This window comes from Tursiops truncatus, chromosome 13, assembly GCF_011762595.2.
Source record: "Tursiops truncatus isolate mTurTru1 chromosome 13, mTurTru1.mat.Y, whole genome shotgun sequence".
Classification (NCBI taxonomy): Eukaryota; Metazoa; Chordata; class Mammalia; order Artiodactyla; family Delphinidae; genus Tursiops; species Tursiops truncatus.
Genome location: NC_047046.1, coordinates 43,732,893 through 43,757,927, shown reverse-complemented (window position 1 = coordinate 43,757,927; position 25,035 = coordinate 43,732,893). Strand labels below are relative to the sequence as shown.

Below are 25,035 nucleotides of genomic sequence, written 5' to 3'. Positions count from 1 at the left end.
AAGTAGAGTTCCCTGTGCTATACAGTATGTTCTCATCAATTATGTTTTATACATAGTATCAAGATTTGTTTTTAATTTAAAAAAGGTTAAGTTGGGGGTTATAATACCACAGACTGCTAGTTTTCCGGCTGGTCAGTGCATCTTTGGGTATAGTTGATCCTCTTTTGTGTTTGTGTAGCTTTTTTAAATATCTGAGAGGTTGCCATGAAGGATGCGGAGCGCCATGCTTGTCCCAAGCTTTCTTTCTGAGGGCCTTTTCTCTCCATTTATAATACATGTTGAGTAGAGCTAGAATCTAGGTGGAGGATTCCATGCATAAGGATAAGGACTAAGGAATCCATATCCAGAGGGAATGGCCCACCAAGGGTCTGGTTTTTTTCAAGGCAGCTCTCATTCATTTATGTTTGTACATGAGTGGACTTCACAATATTTAGAAAGATTGTACTCTTGTGTGGCTTTAGCTTATTGATATCTAATTGGTACTTCACTTGTGTTCCGCCCTTACACGTGGTTTTCTACCATAAAAGCAATTGTTTACATACAGTGTTTGTGTTTTCAGCATTAAATTTTATTTACAGTTCTGTCTTTTTTGTTTGACAGATAGCTAAGAACATTTGGGGAGAATCGCATAACCATTGATTTAATTTACCATCTGATTTATAGCTAAGTGCCTTGTAAATGAAGCTGAATTAAATCCGTGATTTGGTTTATAGTCTTTCCCTTTATTTGAGGCTGTCTCAATGGAGCTTTGTTTGAAAGGGGGATAGTGGTATATTTGAATGTAGATAACAACTGATTATGTGTAGATAGCTTATAACATTTTATGGCCTAGAATAAAGGCATTTTGGAAAACAGTGAGGTTACTTTTTCTAGTGTTTGTGTATGTAATGGATTTGTTAAGAATCGTCAAGACTCTGATATCTTATTTTCTGAAGTCTTGGTTCTTCATAATTAAAATAAATAATATATAATAATATACATAACATGTAATATGTATTATATATTATATATAGGTTGTATATATTGGAATAAAATTATATATAATAAATTAAATATATATACATATGGTGTGTTTCTGGAATACTACTTTGGTGGGTATGCCAAGATATAAATTGAGACTGTCCACCTCCAAACACAGTCTTCTCAAACATCATGCTGTATCAAATTATATTTACCTCTTTATATTTCCACATTGAGATATTTTGCTTATCTGAAATTTACTTTTGTATTTGGTATGAAATAGGAGGTCTTTTTTTTTTTTTTTTTTGCGGTACGCGGGCCTCTCACTGTTGTGGCCTCTCCCGTTGCGGAGCACAGGCTCCGGACGCGCGGGCTCAGCGGCCATGGCTCACGGGCCCAGCCGCTCCGCGGCATGTGGGATCTTCCCGGACCGGGGCACAAATCCCTATCCCCTGCATCGGCAGGTGCCGACTGTCAACCACTGCGCCACCAGGGAAGCCCCGAAATAGGAGGTCTTAACATGTGGGTAGCTGTCATTTGTCAAAGAAAACTTCTGGTTTTTCTAAACAAATGCTTCCTCTATTAAGTACAGGTTGCCATAGGCTTCTGGATGTCCTTTTTTCTCTCTCCAATTGTGCTGATTGCCTAGTGAGGCAGTGTGCACAATGGTTAAGAATGTTGGCTCTGGAGCAGGACGACCTGTTTGGGGCCCTGGTTTTGACACTTGGCTGTTGTGTGAAGTTGGACAGCATGTGTGGCGTTTCTATCACGCAGGATGTCTGTTTGTAAAATGGGGGTAATAAGTAGTATCTGTCATGAGGTTGTTAGGAAGAGTAGGTGGGTTAATGTATATACATCATTTAGAAAAGTGCTTTCATATGGTAAACAAGATGTAAGATCTTTAACTGAAGATTTGGGGGTATAATCATTACCCTCGTTTTACACAAACGTAATCAAGGGGTAATTTAATTGTTTGAATAAGTTTGAGTACTTGGTACATTCGAAGCGCTGTTCTGTGTTCAGTGTTCCAGGGGGATAACTTGTCCTTCTGCATGGAATGCTGCCAGTGCCCCTTAGATGGCATGTGGAAGCCACAACTGAAGGGCGCATGTTTTAACATTCCTCCTTTAATTCTAACAGATGTTGTCTAGGCTGATACAATTAGGGAAAGGGATGAATATATATGGAGTGTCATTCTGTCAGCAATTTGATTTGGGAATTACAGGTAATCAAACAGGAGCTATTCTGGTGTCTTCGTAGGTCTGTCTCTTTGCTTCTGTGATTTAATTCTTTAATGTTCTTTTATGGACACAAGCGTGTGTGTGTGTGTGTGTTGTTTTGAGACTAGCCTGCAACCAGAGTAGGTTACTTAGTCTCTGAATGTTTTTAACATGATCATGAGGACCCAGCAGAGAGGAGAGGGTTGAGGGTAGTCTTATCATACTGGTTGATGCCAGTACAGAATCTGCAAAAACAGAGTGAAGGTAGATTCATTGTTCTTGTAGATGTTGATGATTTATTGATGATTAGATGCAAGAAATGTTACATTTAACTTAGTTTCATTCTATCTTAATAATATTGCATTATTTTTGAGTAATTACTATGTGCAGGCACTGTTCAAAGTACTTTACATTTATTAACTCATTTAATTTGCAAAAAAATTTTACTCAATTACGTATGAGGACACCAAAGTACAGATAGGTTAAACTGAGGTGCCCAAAGTTATTTTGTTAAGTGATGGAGCTAGGATTCAAATGCCAGCAGCCTGATGTCGGAGCCTGTGTTCCTAGGTTTGATACTTATTTGAATGTAGGTAAAAAAATTAAGGCAGGATAGACTTCTTAAAACAGCTTTTTCCATTGTAAAATGTGGTACATGTAGAGGAGTATATAAAGCATATATGCAGTTTAAACAATAATTAAAGTTTACAAAATATGTCCATACAACTACCAGACATCTTGAGAAATAGAATATTACCAGTGCCTTGAAAGTCTCCAGAGTACTGTTCCCATTTCCCTCCTTCCTCCCAGACGTAACCGTTATCTTCATTTTTGTGATAATTATTCATCGATTTTCCTTATAGTTTTATCATCTATGTATATATTCCTTGTATATATGTGTAAATGTATATATAGAGATGTTTATATAAATGTGTATATATCATGCATATATGTGTAAATGTACCATGTATACGTGTGTATGTATATGTGTGTATATATACACAAATGTGTGTGTGTATATATATATATATAATATATTTTTTGTGATTCCTTCTTCTCAGTATTATGTCCATAAGATTCATTCAACTGAGTCGTGTAGCTATAATGTATGCATTTTCACTGCTCTAGAGCACTGCATGCTATAAATACGGTACAATTTACTTACTCAGTTTATTGCTGATGGACTGTGTGTCTGGTTTCAGAATTTTGCTGCTGCAGACATTCCTGTACATGCCACCTGGTCGTAAGTGCCAGGGATACTCTAGGGCTGCATTTCCCAAATTTTAGCTTATATAAAAATCACCTAAAGCTTGTTAAACAGATTCCTGGCACGATCCCCTGAGCTCCTGATTCAGTACATCTCCAGCAAGCTCCCAGTGATGGAATGCTGGTCTGCTCTGGGGTATGTCCCAAGGAGTAGGATTGCTGGGTTACAAGTTATGTGCCTGTTCTTCTTTACCAGCTACTGCAAGAGTTGTTCTCCAGCTGCTCCACCAGCACCACGTACATACTTTTCTTTTTTCATAATCTTAGTATACATACTCTAGTTAAGCTTTAGCATTTTTAACGACCTGGTGGACTGCATAATGGTATCTCTTTTTGGTTTCAATTTGTATTCTTTTGGTTACTAACACGATGGAGATTGTTTTTATATATGTTCCGGCCTTTCGTCTTCCTTGCGGTGTCTGCAGAGCCCTAGTCCATGGAATGAAGTTTGTAACTCGTCTGTAGCTTGGCCTTGCTATTTGTTGCCCATTCTCTTTGCCTAACGTTTCCAGTCATGGTTTGTATAGTATCTTTCCAAGGAGTGTGAGCCTTCTGGAGAGCTCACTCGTGATTAAATCTATTATTTGTGGAGTGCTTACTATGTTCCAGGCCAAGCAGGCTGCCTGCATTGTCTTATGTAATCCTCACCTCAGCCTCCTGAGATAAGTCGGCATCATTATCATCATCCATTTTACAAAAGTCTGAATGCAGCCTGGCTTAACCCAAAGGCACAGCTCTAGGAACCTCCCAGGGTTTGAGTATTTCTTCCGCCCTGGTAACAATCAGGTCCTTGGGAGTCTCCAAGAACTGACCCAGTGGGAGCAAGATAAGTCTTTCTATTCAAGGTTTTGTAGGATTGCAGCCTGGAGGAGAATTTGGACTCTAGAATGAAGTCTTCAAGGATCTCAATTCCAGGGAGCAACCTTTGGCCTTATGAATGGGAAAATCTAACACTGAGCCAGTATTAGGCTAGGCTGCTGTGGAAGTAGGTGATTTCTGTCTCTGGCCAAACAACCCCTAGTGGTGATTTTAAGAGATGCAGGTAACTGATTGGTTGACAGTGCTGTGAATTGCCGTTTTTCCCGACCTCAAGCCGGCTTGGCCCTGAACTGTAGACACCCAGCAATGCAGAGGCACATGTGATTCTCTGTTCCCAGGACTTGGGCTTCACCGAGCACTTGAAGAGACTTGGTTGTCTGCTCTCAGACCCTCAGTGTCCAGCCATCCTAGTGGTCTTGCGGCCCTGCTGGCGGTCTCAGGATGTTATTTGGCCTGGCTTCTTTTTGATCTTCAGCCTTGGCCTCTGAGTATTCAGTAATGTTGAGACCTTGTTGGTAATTTTGTTGTCTTTGAAGAGACCTAATAAATAGTGCTTCTTATCCATCTGAGTTCTGGATGAATAAGACAAAAGAGTCAGCAGATAAAGAACCACAATACAACCTTTATTACTGAGAAGGACGAGGGTAGAACATACATAGGTCGCTGAATTAATTCCCCTCCCCCTGCACCCGCCTCCCATCTTTAATGGTGCTGGATGAGAGCCAGCTTCCCACCTAGGGATCCTGCTGTTTTAAGGTCATCTACAGCATAGAAACATTTGCACTGTGGAAGGAGGCTGGGCATCCAACAGAAAAGAGGTGAGGAAGGGACCAGGCTCTGTGTGCCCAGTCGTTTCATCCAAACTGACCAGAAAGGTTGACAGAGGTTGGGGAGTGGGTGGAGGTGGGACGTTGCTCACGTAGCTCTATATGGAAGGAGGGAGTAAGGGTTCCGCTAAGCCTTCCGCAGAGTTTGCATTAACCATTGAGTTTATTATGTTCTTACCCATCAAGTGTGTGCTCATCCCAAAGAGTGGCAGTCACCCTCAGAGGGAGAGATGGACTCTCTCAGGACAGTCTTGCTCCCAACTTCATGAAGTCCTGGACGATCAATAGCTTTACTTTATAAAGAATCCTCGAGCCTAATGCAGCACGCAGGATGGTCACAGCAGCGCGGGCGCATCTCGGAAATACTGTGTGTTAGATTCCAGAGCAGTGTGATAAAGCAAATACCGTAGTAAATGGAGTCACAAACTTTTTGGTTTCCTAGTGCATATAAAAGTTCTGTGTACACTATACTGTGGTCTTTTAAGTGTGCAGTAGCATTATGTCTACAAACGCAATGTACATGCCTTCATCAAAAAAGACTTCAGGGCTTCCCTGGTGGCGCAGTGGTTGGGAGTCCGCCTGCCGATGCAGGGGACACGAGTTCGTGCCCCTGTCCGGGAAGATCCCACATGCCGCGGAGCGGCTGGGCCCGTGAGCCACGGCCGCTGAGCCTGCGCATCCGGAGCCTGTGCTCTGCCACAGGAGAGGCTACAACAGTGAGAGGCCCGCGTAGAGCAAAAAAAAAGACTTTATTGCTAAAAAATGCTAACTGTCATCTGACAATGCACAGTTGCCACAAACCTTCCATTTGTAAAAAAGAAAATCAATACCTGCAGAGTGCAGTAAAGCTGCGTATGCCTGTAGCTGTGCAGCCTACAAAGTTGGAAAGCAAACCGATCCTGATCCTAGGCGAGTTTTTCTAGGCGACATTATGACCCCAGAGCCTGTTTTTAAATGTCCCAAAGACCATGATAGGAAGCAGGTGACATCTGAGGGAAGGACTCACCATGGGTGGCAAGAACCTTCCCTGGTTGAGTCTTTCCCCAATGCTAATGGGGCTAAGCCTGTTGTCTGTAAGTTGTGACCTTTGAACTAAACACAGAGGTCAAAGGGGAAATGGAGACTTACAGAGACAGAATATGCTGGATGAGAAGGAAGGGCACCTCCAAAAAGATGGGGATCACCACCGGGGTTATTTCTGAACCTTGCACATAGGTGGCAGTATCTCAAACGCCAGCTTCCTGAAAGAAAACCCAGAAGGCACAGGTGGGTCCCCTCCCCCCGGATAAATACAGAATGCTAAATTTAACCTCCCACAGGGAGCCTCTCGCAGATGAATTTTGATTTGCAACCAGCACATTCCAACCTTCTACCTGGCCTTCCCCTGTGAGCCCCTCGAGGCTGTCAGCCCGCCACTGTCCCCAGCGTGGGTTCTGTTGGGTAGATGACTGGGGGATGCACTGTCTTGGGAGCAGGTGTTTTCTGTCTCTCACCACTTGCTGTGGGGTTGCTTTGGCCAAAAAAGGCCATGTGCGGGGGAAGATTTCTCCTTAGTTTATAAAGATCAGTCCAGACTGCTTGGTGGAGGCTGGCCCTTGAGCCTGTGGTCAGGTTACAAGAAGCCAAGATGTGCCTTCTTTGGCCTCCGAATGCAGAGCAGAATTAGAGGCAGGCAATCCAGTGCTGCCCTCCTAGACCTGTCATTCATAATTTGAAGTGAGAACCTCCACAAGGCTCTTGAGTTCACTGCATTTAAAAATAGCAAATATTGTTCTGCTCACTAGTCTTTAGGCAGGAGATGTTGAAATAATCCCCTTTTTCTGTGCCTCAGCTGTCTCTGCTCATTCACGGACACCCCCAGGAGTCCTGAGCTGCCTCAGACCTTTACCAAGGCCATGCTGCTACGGCCCTCACCCAAAGGCCTTTGCCATTTGGCCGTGGTCACCGCGTGGCCTGTCTCCTTGGTCCATGGCCTTCCCTGAAGTCCACCGTCTTTGCTCTGGGCCCTAACTCTGTAAACAAGCACTTTCCTAGAGAATAACCACCGTAAGTTGTGGTCACACATCAAGATCAAAATACCCTGTGGTTTAGGAACTAAAGCCTGTTGATGTTAAAAGCTGCCTGCCCAACTATAAAAACCCACCACACTGCACAATCAAGACTACAAACCACCAAGTTGAAAAACAGGCAGGGCCCTAGGAAAGCACCCTTCCTCCCCTGCCCAGAGCCCCAGTACCTCCGGGACTGTTTTCCTCCCCAGCACTGGATTCCTTTTTTTATTATTTCTCAAAGTCTCCAGAGCGTACACCAAATGCCTAAGTCTTTGAAGGGGCCCAATAAATGGGAGCTCTCCTCCCTGAACCAGGTTCTGAACAGAGTGAAATAGAAGCCGTGAGAGTCAACAGTTAGGAAAGGAGAATCTCACCATGGTTCTGGTGAGATCTGGGCTGGAAGGCATGGCCTTTATCCGTGGGCTTGTCTGTTGCCCATATGGAACCCCAGAATTCCACAGACCTGCTCACTCAGTTGCAGGTGGTGCTGCCCCCCACCTACAAGTGCTGCAGGGGATCCGTGAGCTCCCAGCGTGGAAAATGAGATCACCACGCTTGTTCTCTGTGGGCCTGCGACTCCCAGGTGGGAGGAGTAGGGGGCAGAGCTGGGCACCAGGTGCCAAGATTGTTATTTCGAATTCAGCCTTCAGATAAGTTCAGTTCATCCCTCTTCTCTCTAGAGTAGCAGTTCACACATTTCTTGGTCTCAGGGCCCTTTTACACTCTTAAAAATCATTAAGTGCCCTAATGAGCTTCTATAATGTGGGTAATATCTACCGTTGTTTAGCATATTAGAAATTAAACTGAGGAATTTGTATGGTATTGATTTAATTCATTTAAAAGTATTAAACCCATTATGTAACACAAATACCAATTTTTATGAAAAATAACTATATTTTCCAAAGCAGAACAATGAAATTAGTAGGAAGAGTAGCATTGTGCTTTTGTATTTTTGCACATCTCCATGTCTGACTTAGTAGAAGACGGTGGGTTTCCTGTATCTGCTTCTGCGTTTACTCTGTGAAGGTATGACACATCACTCACCCTTTGGAAAACTCCACTTGACACTCGTGAGAGAATGCGAGTGGAAAGGATAAGAATGTTGTTATATTATGGAAGTAGTGTTGCCTTTTCAGTTCCCCTGGAAGGATCTTGGGGACCCATAGGGATCCCGAGACCACACTTTGAGAACTGCTGTTCAGTCTGACTGACAGGTGGAGTGGAAACAGATGAGAGTATTAGAGAAGCAGAGTTCCTTCCACACGGAAAGAAGCTTCGAGAAGGGAAGATGCACTCCCCCTCTACAGGTTATACAGTGCAATTGTCCAAATGCCAGACTTAAACTACTCAAGATAACCATAGGTGGAAGAAATGCTAGTCTGCAGTCCCCCCGAGTTGAACCTGAAACTGGTGACATTAGCCCTGTAACCTGTGGGTTAGCATGCAGGGCTGGTGCGCTGGCTTCTTCATGGCTTAACCTAGAACACCGCCGGGCAGGGTGCTGCTTTGGGAGCAGGTTCAGGAATGGCTTGGAACTCTGACGTTATTGACAGAGCCCTCTTCACGGCAGCACATTTCTGGAGGCTGTGCTGGGAATGTGATTTTCTCACAAGAATAATGGTATAATTGTCTTGATAATTATCTCATCAAGGACTCAGAATGAGATAAATCATCACCATGGCCAGCTATTCAAATTAAATCAGAGTTACAGGCACTAGAAGCATTGGTAACCATTTTTAAAAAGTGAAATCATGTTCCAGGTTTTATGAAACAGACGTAATTGTACATGAAGACCAAGGAGTGTGGGGTACAGAAAGTGTACAAAGAGTGTATCACAGGCTGTAATTAAGCCCTCATCGATATATCACCTACAGAAAATGAATACACTCACCATGGTGGGTATTTACTGATCATTTTCCATGTGTGCTTTTAGAAGAGTTTGGGGTTGGTTATGGCGGGGGCCGGGTAGGGCGGGGAGTGGGGTGACTTAAAAAACAAGTTGTTTATAAAAGTTTGACCTGATGTCTTCTCTCCGTTTTTTTCACATGGTGAACAGAAACACTGTAATTATTCTGTTAACGTATGTCACAGTCATATTTGAGAATCATATTTTAGGAAAAAATTCACAATGGCAGCAGGTAGATTTGTCACTTGGTCTTAATTCTTATAGGACAATTTCCAGCCCTTAGCCAGTGTCTGAGGATGCTTCCTGATGGTTTGTGTGTGTGTGTGTGTGTGCCTGTGTGTGTGTGAGATGGGGCAGTGGCTAACAGTGGTCCCCAAAGCCTTTTGGTGTAGGTTTGAATATCATCCCTAAATTGACTAGCTAAATGCCTCATGGCGGTTTCCCTTCAGTTTGCTTCCTTGCCTGCGAAACAGCAGTAGTAATAGTACCTACCTTGTAGGGTGGTTGTGAAGATTGTTGAGATCTATGCATGGAAAGCATTGTAGCACCGTTCCTAGGCACTCGATAAATATTAGCAATCACCAACGTTCAGTGTATTTAGTTAATTTCCAAGTTGATTATAGCCACAGTCTGATGCCACGTACTCTACTACTTGATGGCATTTTGAACCTTGTGTAAAAGCATGTTGCAGTCTCTGCTGAGTGTAATGAGTTGATGGGGCAAAATCAATCAAAGCCAGGATTGGCCACGTCTACTGGAATTGCTGCTGTAGGCACTTCTGGAACTTTCAGTGGCAGTTTAATTGCATAACTGCCTGAGCCACTGTCTCAGGATTGTGTTATACTTCTATAAGCCGAGTCAGTCTGTAGGTGTAGCGTTGCTACCCCTGACGTTAAACATCCAGATCTTATTGTAAACTCCTGTCTATCTTTTGAGACTCCACTCCACAAAGTCTTGACGCCTAGGAAGCCTCCCCTCACAGGGGCTGAAGAGATCAGCGACTGCACAGACCTCTGTGGACGTGACTTGCTACATGTTTGTATGTGGCCTAAGGTCTGATAGGTTCAACTCCTGAGAAGTCCACACTCTAAACTGCACCTCCGATGAGGCACTCTGATTTTTGTCTGTCAAGCGTTTGTACTGCAGTGCTGTCCTCCAGCTCAGAGTTCAAGGTCAGCATGGTTGTCAGGTTCCTGGACCAGCATCAACACTGCTGTTTGACTCTCTTTGTCCTTACTTGATTAAAAGAAATGAAAATCAGAAAAAAATAAAAGTACTGATACCAGAGATATTCAAGGACCTGTACTAAGAATTGAAATAAAGATGGACACGAGGTGGGTCACGGGGGGCAGTGTGACCCCTGCACCTAAGGTGGTCTAGGTTGTATTATGAAGGCAAGAAAGAGTTAACCCGTTCAAAACGCTGTGCTCTCCCTCCAGGACAGTACGTGACAAAACAAAAATATCAAAGTCCAGGGTTAAACTTCTGCACGTTTCAAGTATATTTCCAGGGATATGAAATCCAAAGTGTCATCAGTGGCATGACTTATGCAGAGAAAGATCTTTAAAGAGTGGCACTAGCTCTTGAATAATCTTCTTAACATAGCCTCCCACGTCATGGATGGAATCCTGTGAAATGTAGAGAATCTGGCAAATGTATGGTGATAAATTGGATTTAAACATTAAAAAAAAATTAGTCATGCAGAATTGGTCTTGAAGGGTTCCATTATTCTATTACCATGTACCCCACTAACTGCTTTAAAAGTGTCTTCACTAATTGCTTATATTTGCTTATATTGTTTGGAAGACATACAGGCATAATAAAAGCATCCTCAGAGCTGTCCCCACCACCACCGCTACCCACCCACACCCACACATCACCTGTTATGAAAGGAATTTCACTTGTTTTCTTTTGTACATGTTTGTGAATGAAGTTTTATTCTTTGTCACCTTGGTTTCTTTTTTTTTTCTTTTTTTAAATTTTTTATACAGCAGGTTCTTATTAGTTATCTATTTTATATGTATCACTGTATACATGTCAATCCCAATCTCCCAGTTCATCACACCAGCACCCCGCCCCCCGCCACTTCCCACCCTTGGTGTCCATATGTTTGTTCTCTACTTCTGTGTCTCTGTTTCTGCCCTGCAAACCGGTTCATCTGTACCATTTTTCTAGATTCCACATATATGTGTTAATATATGATATTTGTTTTTCTCTTTCTGACTTATTTCACTCTGTATGACAGTCTCTAGATCCATCCACGTCTCTAAAACTGACCCAATTTCATTCCTTTTTATGGCTGAGTAATATTCCATTGTATATGTATACCACATCTTTATCCATTCGTCTGTCGATGGGCATTTAGGTTGCTTCCATGACCTGACTATTATAAATAGTGTTGCAGTGAACATTGGGGGTGCATGTCTTTTTGAATTATGGTTTTCTCTGGGTATATGCCCAGTAGTGGGCTTGCTGGGTCATATGGTAATTCTGTTTTTAGTTTTTTAAGGCACCTCCATACTGTTCTCCATAGTGGCTGTATCTATTTACATACCCACCAACAGTGCATCACCTTGGTTTCTTTTCAGTATTCCTACTTCACAAAATTCTTTAAAAATATTTCTCGGGTATTTATGTAGCAAAGAGATAAAAGTCTTCACAAAAAAACCCCCAACAATATCATGACAATAGCTAACCCTTGTCTTATGGTGAATCAGGTGTTGTTGCTATGCCTCAAAGCAATCCTAGGAGACCAGTACTTCTTCTTCTCCTCCCCCCCCTCCCCCCCCTTCTTCTTCTCCATATTATTATTATGGAAAAGGTGGAGGCACAGATGAATTTATAAAGCTTGTCAAGGTCACATAGGTAGCCAGAGGGGAGCCAGGATTTAAACCTAAGCAGGTTTGCTTGGAGGCCCAGGTCTTAACTACTACACACATTCCTGCCTTTGATTCCGTAAAGAATAAGGGGAACAGACATATAAAGCAAAAAGAGTTTTCCAGCTTTGTGGACTGCATTTGATCATCTACCTTCTCAGTACTTTAATTGTTAGTAGATTCTGACCATCTGAAAGGGAAAAAAGGAAGAGATCAATGTATGGGAGGGGAACCCAAACATTCAATTGGTTAAACTTAAAGAGTTTATGATAATCAGCAGAGCCTCGGTTTTAGGTAGGCTGTCTTCAGAGCCAGAAAGAAAAGAGGAAGGTTCCATTAGGTTTGGGCTGCTTTCAGATGTGAAACGTTGAGCCAGTCACCATGAATGATCTTGATCAGGAAGAAGAGGGGCATGGAAAGGTCCGCTCTGGCTTCGGTGGAATATTTTAAGAGCTTGGATTCAGGAGTGACTTGGAGGAAATTGGAAAGCAGAGCCAGTGACCAAGGAAGACTATAAAAAAGAATCACGGAAATAGGAACCTCAAAGAGTAGTGGACTCAGCTTGAAAGCTCGTGGTACTGAGACCATGGGAAAATCATAACGAGAATAAAAAGCGATGTCACTGTGGGTTCAGAACCGGAACAGATAGACCAATCCTAACAGGCCCGCAGAACTTCTCCGCTCCCATTATGCTTCTGTCCTTTTTAGACAAGGAGGTCGATCTTCCGCCTGGGAAGAGTAGAGCAAATACTTGTAAGAGGAAATTGAAACTCAGGATAGGTGAGCTGATTGTATTGAGCACGCAGAGCAGCACTAAATGAGTGGGGATCCTCTGCTCAGCGTGAATTTCATCCTGGTGGGCCAGGAGGACGTGCCCACTGCTTTCATCTTGGAAGAATTGTGGAGAACAGGGGAATTACTAATGGACTGGGGATGGGTTAATGTCCCAATTAAAAGAAAAGCCAGGGCTTCCCTGGTGGCGCAGTGGTTGAGAGTCCGCCTGCCGATGCAGGGGACACGGGTTCGTGTCCCGGTCCGGGAGGATCCCACATGCCACGGGGCGGCTGGGTCCGTGAGCCGTGGCCGCTGAGCCTGCGCGTCCAGAGCCTGTGCTCCTCAACGGGAGAGGCCACAACAGTGAGAGGCCCGCGTACCGCAAAAAAAAAAAAAAAAAAAAAAGCCAAATCCAGAAAATGTGGTGTTCAAACAAAAGAATAGAGGGCCCCATGCTGACCTGGGGCAGAATTCTGCAGCCAGTAATGAGGAAAGTTTGGCTTGCAATTTTCATTTTCAGATGTACACAGTAACTAGGAAACAGCATGGACTTGTTCAGAACAGAAAAAAATAATTGTTTCTTTATTCCCTTTTGTTGCAAAGTTATTCAACTTGGAGACTAGGGCGGAAAGGCAGGCATGCCGATATCTGGAGTTCAGAAAGGTTTGGGGAGATGGAGGTATTGGGTTGGATGTGTGGCTGCCCAGTGCTGCACGGACACTTGTTAAACATACTGATTTATCCACCACAGCTCTTAAGATTCTGTGTTAGTGAGTCTTGGGTTGGGACCCAGGAATCAATTTTTGGTGAATGTCCCAGATTACTTGCTATGCTGAGTAAGTTGGGAATGACTGGGCTTTAGGACAGATGTACGAGGTAGAATCGTGTTGTCATCATAGTATCAATACTGATGTTACTCAGGGCTAATACACTGAATAACCACGTGCCAGACACTATTCTAAGTGCTTTACGCACGTGATCTCATTTAATCCTCACACCCGCCCTGTGCCTGGGTGCTATCTCAATATACGTATTGCACACATGGGGGAACTGGGACTTCTGAGGTCTCACAGATAGTAAGTGATGGGCAGGATTCAAACTCAGGCAGTCTGGCGTGTTGAAAGTCTGGGCTGTCCCTCTTAAGAGCCTGGTTTATGGCTCTGGGTCAGTGGGAAGGGCCATGCCTGGGCATGTGTCATGCCCTGTCTTTAACATCAGAGTAGCATCATTATGAAGACATTGGGGTGATCCAGACAGCCGGGAGGAATGACTAAATCTGGATGGGAGTATTCATTTATCGAGATCAAGTCTTGGAGGGTTAAATGTAATTGCTGCCCCTCAGGGCCCCAAGTCAGAGCAAAGATACTGGAAGCCACTACTTAACAGTTGCCTGGTAAAAAAGACCTGGGTTGTTTGGGTTGACTGCGCGCTCAATATAAATCAACAAGGCCTTTGTCTCTGCTGTACCTTTTGCCTGGGATGCCCTTTTCCACTTCCTCCTCTTTCTCCTGGCAAAATTTTAATCATCTTTAAAGGCAGAGCCTAAATGTCACTGCAGCTATGGAGTCTTCTTTGATTTCTACAGGCAGATTTATCATCCCATTCTGCTGCTTTAGCACTTTGTTCCGGATGTTATAATTTTGCGATTATCTTTCTTAGCTTGTGCCACTCATGTCCACGGTCACTCAGCTGGAAACACGGAGGAGGAGGGCAGAACCTCCTTCCTCCCTCCCTCCCCTCCCTCCCACTCGAGTCCCTGCCGAGGAATCAATTTTAACTGTCTGCGTATTGATACAATCGCCCCTTTCTCATTCCTGCAGCCCCTGCCTGATTCAAGTCTGTGCCCTAACTTGTCGCCAACCTGTCACTTGTTGCCCCCCAACAAAACACACACATTTCCCACGAAGCATCAGAGAATTCTCTATCAAACACAATCTGCCTGTGCTGAAAATGTGTGCCTGGCTCCCCACAGCCAACAGGATAACCCCAAGCCCCCAGCCATCTATGATCTAACACTGTCTAACTCTCCAGCCTCAACTTTTGACTCCCTGCCTTGCTTCTTGGACTCCCGTGACACTGAACTCATTGTAATTCCCCAGGCAGTGTGCTGTTTCTTGCTGCCTTGTTCTGGCTCAAGCAGTGACTGCCTGGGATGGCTTCCCTGCCCACCGCCCCCCACCCCACTGCCTGACTCCTCCTGGGCTCGGCTTGGGAGGCCCCCAGATCCCTGCCCTGGGCTCTCCCCATGCCCTCTGCATCCCTCTACCTCTCACTGCCACTTTCTATTGCAATTATCTCTATTTTGCTCTCACTTGAAGCCTTGAACTTCCTAAGTGCAGGGCTGTGTTTCCTTCTGTTTCCCCTGGCAAGTGGACACTTAATACATGTTTCTGCAAAGAATTGTAACTATTTGTCCTACTTGGCAAGACTAGAGGATTAGAATCTTGCCCTTTCCTCTTCCTGGAGGTGAGGTCTTGGGTATTCACCTCTGAGGGAGAATCTGTTTGCTTATTTGTAAAATTCGGATAATTACAGTCCCCTCGGGGGCTATTGTGAGAATTAAGCGAGATGGCAGTGTTTTATAAAATTTAGCATCCTATTCCAGGGATCCACAAACTTCAGTCCTGCTGCCTGAGTTTGTATGGCCAAGAATCTTTTCCACATTTTTAAATGCTTTTTAAAAAATCGTAATAATAACTTTTGACCCTTGAAAACTATATGAAATTTCAATTTTGATGTCCATGAATGAAGTTTTATTTGAATGACCAGAGCCACGTTTATTCATCTACTGATTGCCCACTTTTGCACTTCGGCAGCAGAGCCGAGTTCATTATTCAAGTTAGGAAAATGCATGCGATTCACTGCCCACTCCTTGTACACGGAACTTTTTGAGAGGAGGTTTCCTCTCTTTGAACTTCTGGAGCCCTCCCTCTGGTCCCCGCAGTGATGAGTTAGTGTCGGGGGTGGGGAAGCCACAGGAGCTGGCTTTGGGCTTTCGGAAAAGGAGAACGTTCCAGTAAGAGTTTCGTGGGCTGTTGGGATAGATAGTGACCTCTGCACTGCTGGGGGTGTTAAGGGTAGTGGTCACTGGTTTTCTGTGTCACTGTGGAGCAGGGTGTCACAACATTGGCCCTATTGACATCTGGGGCTGGATAATTCTCTGTGGTAGGGGCTGTCCTGGGCATTGTGTAATGGTTGGCAGCATCCCTGGCCTCTGGCCACTAAAAGCCAGTGGCGTCACCTCTTCCAGTTTCAATGACAAATGTGTCCAGATGTTGCCAGATGTCCCGAGGGGGCAGTACCACCCCGGGTTGAGAATGAATGTTGGAGAAAGTTGAAGCATTATGGGTGAGACTACAAAACTTTCAATGTCCAAAAAGCTGTTGGCACTAGAGGCTTCATGAGTTGGAGCTGGCTTCCCTGGATGGGTTGTGTCACCAGCTCCGGGGTCTCGCATGATCCCGGACTTGGTCCCAGCCCCTGTTTTGTAAGGTTGCTGTGAGCATTGGATGAGATATCCACGCATCTACAAAAGACCTGTTTGGCGATTGTATTCATTTCAGTGCTTCCTGTCTGCTTTAGGAACATGTTACTTTTGTTATTCCTGGACTGAATATTAAGAGGGGAAATTAATAATAAAGTAATAGGGAGAAATACATACTTGAATAATTTTATGGAGCCTGTATTTAAGAAAACACATTATAAGGGCTTCCCTGGTGGCGCAGTGGTTGAGAGTCCGCCTGCCGATGCAGGGGACACGGGTTTGTGCCCCGGTCCGGGAAGATCCCACATGCCGCGGAGCGGCTGGGCCGGTGAGCCATGGCCACTGAGCCTGCGCGTCCGGAGCCTGTGCTCCGCAACGGGAGAGGCCACAGCAGTGAGAGGCCCACGTACCGCAAAAAAAAAAAAAAAAAGAAAGAAAAAGAAAACACATTATAGAATAATAATAGCATGTTATTTTGTGGGTCCATTTTGTCTTGGGGAAGAAGACTTCAGAAAAGTTTCAGTTGTTTAAAAATATGAAAATCTCATAAAGTAATACAGGACGCCCATGGCTGTTTAATATTGGTAGCCAGCATTTGTTAGGCCACAACAGTGAGAGGCCCGCGTACCGCAAAAAAAAAAAAAAGAAGAGATGACAGTTTTCCTCTAGTCTGTAGATTTCATTGCCCTCTGAGAGTTCACCTAGAAAACCACACACCGCCCTAACCCTACCACCCACAGGATGGAATGTGACCCTTGTTTGTCTCTGGCCTGCTGCCCCCTCCGAGCTCTGTTCCCATCTACCTCTTGGGGTTGGATCCCCACCATGGCTCCCCTCTGTAGCGGGAAGGCTGGAGGTAAAAAGGCCCCTTAACCCCTAACCTGTCACTGGGACACAGATTTAGAACACATTGGTCCAACTTATATGGCGAACTTGGGACTTCCCTTTGTTTGTTCTAGTTAGCTAAAAGTTAACTAGAAGCGCTTGCTCTGTGCCAGGGCCAGTATAAATGCGTGGATGGTTGCAGCTGGCAAGTAGCAAAATATCACCCTGTGTCCCAAACTCGATGGCTGTTGGAAGCCCAAGTTCTTACTTCTCAGAGAGTCCTAGCGATTTTCTCTTTCTCACTTTGAAATACGTAGAGCAGGCAGGGTATACAGGGAATGATATACTTTGCACCCACATGTCTGTGCACACCTTCACATTTTACCCTGTTTGCTTTAGATTCTTTTAGAAAGAAATGAATTATGACAAATAAAATCAAAGCTGCCTGTAGGATTCTTCCTGATGCTTTTCCTGACTCACCTTCCCCTGGGGTAGCGACTCTCCTAAATTTGGTGCTTATCGCTACTTTGTATATTTTTATATTCTTACTACATATGTATGTTGTACATTAGCCTTTGAATTCATACCTTATATATAAAAACAGTCATCAATCATGCTTTGGATTTTTGGGTTTTGTTTGCACGATTTAGACTGCAGTGCACCTTGTTGCCAGTCTGAATGTGGAATGTCGTATGAATAGATTTCTGAACTTACTAAAGATAATAGTCGTTCCTAGGTTGATTTATAATTAAATTTCTTTTTCAACCTTACTTGAAAGTTAAAGAAACTGAGTATTTGTTTTGAGATGGAACCTCGTGGATAGATGTAGCTCCAATTCTTCCACTTTAATGCTTTTTTTTGACTAAGTGAAAATTTATTGGTCCATTTCTCCTATTGATGGGCGTTTAGGTAGTTTCTAGGTCCTGCAGTTACAACCATGCTGCAGTGAACATTGCTGCACACGTTGACTGGGGCACCCATGGGAGAGTTTCCCAGGGAATATACCTGCCATGTAGGATATGTCTACTTTTACCTTTACTAGGAGTTTCCGAATTGCACTCTAAGGTGATACCTGTGTAAGGGGGTTGATTGTTCTGTATCCTTGACTCGAGACAATCTTCTCTTGCCCTTAACAGACTTAATATTGTTTGCTAATTTGTTGGGTCTGACCTAATATCTCACTGTTGCTCCAAATACGGTTTTGAGATTAGATACTGTGTGAGATGTAACAAAGTCCAAATGTCCTTTTCTCTTGATTTTCTCGGATCTGAAAAGAATCCTTTAAATACTAGATTAGTCTGGATCCTTGCAACTTCAGTATTTGCAGTACTTCCCATGCATCATCCAGGAAGTCCTGTAGTTGTGAAGCTGTGCTGTATGGCTTCATTCAGACAACTGTTTTGAGGTCTCCCTATTTCTGGGGCCTCCCTTTCTCCTTCGTCCCAATTTCTTGTTCTCCTCCCCAGCGCAGACTTCTCCTAAGGCTGGTCCTGGAGCTTTTAAAATCCCTCCTTCAGGCAGCTTCTGTCCACTCTCTTCCTCCTGTATTTGGATCCCCATCAGGGCCGGGTAAAGATTTTTATAATTAACGTAAATGCTGCATGAGTTCTACTGAGGCTTAATCATCCTGTGATGATGTCAGTAGGAAGTAGGGAAATTAACTTGGGGTGGGGACGGTGGCGGCAGGTGGATAGCACTTGGCATGACGGAGATTTCAGCCCACTGGGAAGTTAGCTGTGTATGTGATGAGACAGAAGAAAACGGCAAGAGATAGTGACTTTCTCATTTTTAAGTATAAAAAGGAAACATAATTATATTAATTTTTATTTACATTTTTAATGTGTTCTTGCCCTTGATCAAATTAGAGAAAGATACACTTTTTTTTTTTAACTGAAGTATAGTTGACTTACAATGTTGTGTTAGTTTCAGGTGTACAGCAAAGTGATCAGTTTTATATATATATATATATATATATATATATATATTCTTTTTCAGATTCTTTTCCCTTATAGGTTATTAGAAGATATTGAATATAGTTCCCTGTGCCATACAGTAGGTCCTTGTTTTTTATCTATTTTATATATAGTAGTGTGTATCTGTTAATCCCAAATTCCTAATTTATCCTTCCCCTGCCTTTCCCCTTTGGTAACCATAAGTTTGTTTTCTATCTGTGTCTGTGAGTCTAGAGAAATATATACTTTCGATTGGCTGGTTTTACTTGGTATGAGACACTCTATATCCTTCAGTAAATATATTGCAATTTTGCTTTTTAATTCAAGGGTATATTGAAACAAACTTCATAGAGGATTAGACGAGAATATAGAAATCAATATACTCAAACGTACACATGTTTCTTGCGAAGTTAAGTTAGTGAAGGTGATTTGTGGAGGCTCAAAACTCTCGGGCTGTCCCCACACCTCCTGCTTCACTTGAGAGTTTTTCATTCACAATGACCATTTTGATGGAAATGTTCAGTCCTTAGAAGAACCTGGAATGTGCATTATTTAGATTTTACTGGACAAGTGGGATTTGTTTCTTCTACCCTAGTTATCAAAAAGATTAACCCTTTGACCTCTACACTCTAATCGCAACCACTCTGAAAACAAAGGGGTTATTTGTACAAACTAGTGGGAAAAGCAAGGCTTTATGCCAAGTGGGATGTTTCTCGGTTGAAGGAGGTGGCAATCACCGCGCACATTTTTTTTCTTGTGTTGCAGGCTTCTGTGGAGGCTTCTGGTGAGATCGCATTATGCAAGACTGGATTTCCTGAAGATGTTTACAGTGCAGTCTTGTCCCAGGATGTGCTCGAAGGACAGCCTCTTCTCAATGGTAGGATCTCAAAAGATACATTTGTACACACAGCGTCTGTGCTCTTGAAAGACTGTTCCATGCTGCAGTTAAAAAAGTCTCTAAATGATCTCTACTGTACAATAAGTATGAATTTTTCACTGTCCCTATAATGAAGCTGTAGGGACTTTATTTTAGGATTACAGAAGAGCTCACGAATCTCTTATGTACGTAACTGGAAGGCTCCCGATCTCTTGAAAACGTCAGAGAGCTTTCATTTTTCATTTACAGTGGAAACCATCACACAATTAATTTTTACAATTTTCTGCCTACATTTTACTTATGTTGAAAAATCATATTTACCAAATATCTGATTCTACTGCTTTTAAAAATTATTTACAGCTATCATCTACTTAGTATTTTGAATCAAAGAAATGCCTATAATATTATCTCTGCTGAGACATGTCCAACTTTAATATTTAGCAAAATTATAATGAACAGATTTAGCAGGTAAAGAAAGTCTCAAGACAGGAGCATGAAATCCATCTTTTTATTATGCCATTGTTTATAGAAATTACTAGATAGCTGCTTTAGTTGTAATATATGTGAGTTTCCAATATAGACTCATCTTCTATCTAAATATGGATCAAAGTCATCACAGTTATCATATGAAATCTCTTGCCAATAAGTCTAGATTAAATCTGAAATAAAACTTGAAATCAAAAGCAAAATTCAAAGTCCCTTCTGTTACCTCTAATTGAAAGCAAATAAAATTTTGGGTAGTAATATTTTCATGGACTTATTTATCATTACTCAAAATGTCATTGAAATAGGAAAGCAAGAAGAATTGATTAAGAAGTTGTATTTAGGTTCTAATTTCCCACAAATCGTGCATCTCTCTGAGCCTGTTTTAGACAGTCGCTTTTAGAAAATCTGAGCGACCTCAACTAATTAATTTACACGGGACTCTACCACACAGCCTTAATTGAAGTGTCTCTGTAGCTCTGACAAACCTTAGTGGTACCATACTTAAGAATACCATAGACAGAGGACTTTGAAATGTAAATGGACCCTACTAAGCATCTGTGGTGCAGGTCATCTTTTGTTTTAATTTCTGTTCTGATTGTGATTTGCTTACACCTATGTGATCTTTCTGAAGTTGATTTCTTATTTAAAGACATCCTCCCGTCCCTGCCTCATCACATGGTATTTTAATGAGTAAGTGTTAAATCAGTCTGTCTCAATGCTGAATTGCTATCTCATCTAGTGGTTAATGGTTGATGCGATAGAGGTTTAATTCAAATCAAAGTGTGTAGTTTTTTTTACTTAATACAAGTTTCAGAGTTCTGCACATTTGTCATTTTCTTTAAATCTATAAATTATTATGCGGCATCCTAGGACCTATGTGACCTTAAATATTATTTGAATGCTGAAAAAATATATTGATATGATTCTAAAGAATAATTCAGGCAGAGCAAAAATGTCAGTGGAATTTGTTGCATTTTATTTTTGAGATACATTTTTAAATGGATAATTCCTTCTCCTACTTTCTCCTTCTAAAAGCTTGTTGAAATTTGCTGGTTACAAATAAACACACGGTCTGTCTCTAGAAGCCATTGATTTAAGATGAAATACATTGGCATGCTGAATAGTTTTGAAAATGAAAGCCTGTTTTTTAGTTATTAGATAATGCTGGTGACAGTAGAAACCGGACACAGCTGATTGCCAGTGTCATTTTAGTATAACCTAGAAACTTGGAACTTCGCTGGACTTGTAAATATAAAAGATTGAAAATACTTCTGACTTTGTGCTCTAGCCATCTCTGAGGGGAGTGTGTATGACAGTCTCTGGTAGAATTTCTGCGCTTTCCGTATGCCCAGTTATTACCATTTTTATCTTTTAGCCTTTTTGATAAAACTGTTTCTCTTCTGATACACCATTATTTTTTTTCTTTATCATTCATAGAATATGTTAAAGAACACCAGCATCTCAATGTGTGAAACGTAAAGTTCATAGTATTGATTCCTAGAAAAAACGGGTTTTTTTGGAAGGAGGAGGGCTTTTGTGAAACATCAACATTCCTTTTTACAAGAGTGTTGTCACCGGTTATATTTATTTGGGAGAATTGTTACTTAGAAGAATTCTAGTTATTTATTATTTTTTTTTACCTTTTCTGTCTTTTTGGAGCTTTTAGTGAGATGATAATCCAAAGTTGGGTGTGTCCACTGAACCCAAATAAATACCATACCATAATTATATTCACGAATTCTACGTTCTGCGCTAAGTCCATTCACCATGTATATTCTAAAGCTGAGAGGAATCTATTGCAAGACCAACCAGAGTGATCACTTTTGCCATGGTTTTATGATTTACAGTGTTCAAGGAAAGAAGTAATTGTGCATAAGAAATATGCAACAGTTTTCCAAGGCATTTGCCTCATGGCAGGTTCTACCATATTAAGGTTGACATTAGAGTCTAAAAACCTGTTGAAGTCATGACTCCTAACTCTTGATGCTTCCTTTAATTTCCCACTGATGACATTTGGGGAGAGGAGGACAGTAGTCCAACCGTATGTATAGGGTGGTTTCATAGTGTACGTTCCTGGTGCACTAGACTTTGTACAAAAGTTTACCATTTGGGTGTGTAAGTGCCATGCAAGCTGATTCTTTTTCAAACAGTGAAGTCACAATCTTTGTGAAGGTGCTTGAAAAACATCAAGCATTGGCTAGAGAGAGACAGCGTTATAGTCATGTTAGAAAAGCGGGCTCTAGTCTAAAGAGCGTCCTCTTCTCCCATCCGCCCCTTCTATTTTCTGCCGTTGTAATGAATTTCATAGAAAGACTGGACCCAATGAGCTAGTGCTATCCCTCCAATTTCTCTTACGGTTTTCATCAGAGAGTTTTTGGTAAAGTCATAAAGAGGGCAAATGTATTTTGTGATAAACCTTCCCATTTCACATTATATCATGTTGAATATTTCTACTCTTTTGAAAAGAGGTCAGTACTTCAAAAAAATGGTTATCTAGGCCTCTCTCTGTTCCATTTTGTTAGCAAAACCAGATTTTACTTAACTGTGCCTCTATTTTTGCACTTACAGGTGGTTTCCAGTTTTTCTCTTACATATTGTGCTGCCGTGGAGATTCTTTTTTAGCGAACTCTGATTTTTCTGTAGGGGTATTTTCTTTGGGGATTTGTGTTCGAAAGTAAAATTACTAGGTCAAAGGGAATGGAGAGCGTATATACTTTTTTGGTGCATTTTTGTAGACCTCTTCTTTTCAGGGCTGAAGGTCTGTTAGTTCTTTTCTCCATCCTCATTACCATTGAATTTTACAATGTTTTTTATTTTCCTACTTCCCCTCAGGTGAAAAACATTCCTTTTTTATCGTGTGGTATTCTCTGCTTGCCTTTTGTAAATTAGGATCAATTTTAATATGTTTAGGTCGTCATTTTTACGTTGCATTTTTCTATTCTGTTTTAAAAGCATTTCTTGCCAACCTCCTTATTTTACAGGTAAGCACATTGGAGCTCAGAGACATAATAGGCTTTTCCCATGACTGTACAGTTCTTTAGATTGTTAACTATAGATCCGGAATTAGAACGCAGGTTTCTGATACCTAATTTAGTGATGATGATGATGATGATGGTGATAAAAAGCCATTATACAATAACACAGGAAAGAGTGAGAGCTAGCCTACCTGTCCATGTGTCTCGTGACAAGTTTATCTTAGAGTTGGTCTTCTTTATTTCCCACTTAACACCATGGTTTGTGTGTTACTAGACGCATTTGGGAATTGGTGACGCTAAGGCAAACAAACCCCCCTATGATTAAAAAAAATCTCTCAATGATTGTCACTATGAGTATTTTGTGCATACCTGTTTACAAGCAGAAACATTTAGGGCTTTAGAAAATAATAGTTAGTCTTGAATATTTAACTTACACTCCACTGAACTAGAAAAAAATCTCTTGTGGGAGCACATTACTTGAAATAAAATAACTGCAATCATAAATTTTCATTCTGTCACCAGCAGTGTGTCTGACACTAGGAAATAACAACCATGCTGCAATATCAGCAGAGAGCATCTAAGCCGTTTTTCGGCTGGATGTGAAGAGTGATTTTCCTGTGTGTTTTGCATTGGTGGTCCGCATGCTTAGACATCTCGCTAAGTAAACTCCTCCAACTCTGGTCAACATAAATAGCAACCTGCAATTACCAAGAAGCTCTTCAGTAATGCATTCAGACTCACCAACTCTGGGCAGCCCATGATGATTATTTTCAACTAGATGGAATTTGATTTAGATTAGTTTACTTACTGATTGAGGCTCGCCCGCATTAACATGCTGAGAGGAAGCTGTCATATGGTATCTTTAGATACCAGTACTGAAATTTTTTTATTATCTAGCAGGACTATACAACTGCACTACTTTTTTAGTAATATAAGTGCTTGTGTATGTTACGCATTACTGAATTGGGAAGCCATCTATATTTTAAGCAGTTCTGCTGTGTTCCAGGCTTGTATGAATATGTTAGGAAACCTTGGCTTTTGTTTCAATTACTGTGGTTTTTTTTACATTTTGATAAATATTTTTTGTTGTTGTTATTGAATGTGTAAATGTTTTAAGATATTTAAAAGGTAGGTTTCTAAGCATCTTGTTTATACCGTTGGGCAGCCCTTTACACTTTACTGATTCCCAGTTGATTGTGGGAAAAGGTGTTAAGGACTGAGATCGTTCTCTTGGATATTGATGATAGGCTCTTAGGAGTTACAAATGAAATAAAGATTCTCAGGGATGGAGAACTTTTTTTTTAATACCTCGTGGCATTTATTTTTTAAAGAACTATTAAGAATGTAATAAGATCAACATAAGAACTAAGAAATTTCATCCTTGTTTTCATCGTAATCATTTAGACTTTATTTAAGACTTGGGGGCTTCCCTGGTGTCGCAGTGGTTGAGAGTCCGCCTGCCGATGCAGGGGACACGGGTTCGTGCCCCGGTCTGGGAAGGTCCCACATGCCGCAGAGCGGCTGGGCCCGTGAGCCATGGCCACTGAGCCTGCGCGTCCGGAGCCTGTGCTCTGCAATGGGAGAGGCCACAACAGTGAGAGTCCCGCATATCGCAAAAAAGAAAAAAAGACTTGGAATTTTTTATACCCCTTTCAATGTGATGTATTTTAGGTCCAGGTTTCTTAATGCAATGCTGCAAACCAAGATAAGCCAGTTTGGTTGGTCTCTCTCTTTTTT

The 25,035-nt window shown here is 42.0% G+C and overlaps 1 protein-coding gene across 1 annotated transcript in view; it reads left to right on the top strand.

Moving 5' to 3' along the window:
• CDH2 (cadherin 2) overlaps positions 1-25,035 on the top strand; it is a 215,441-nt gene that overhangs the window by 10,260 nt on the left and 180,146 nt on the right. The window contains exon 2 of the mRNA XM_019930350.3: positions 19,726-19,837. Within this exon, the coding sequence (XP_019785909.1) occupies positions 19,726-19,837 (112 nt within the window). The remainder of the gene's footprint in view (positions 1-19,725; positions 19,838-25,035) is intronic.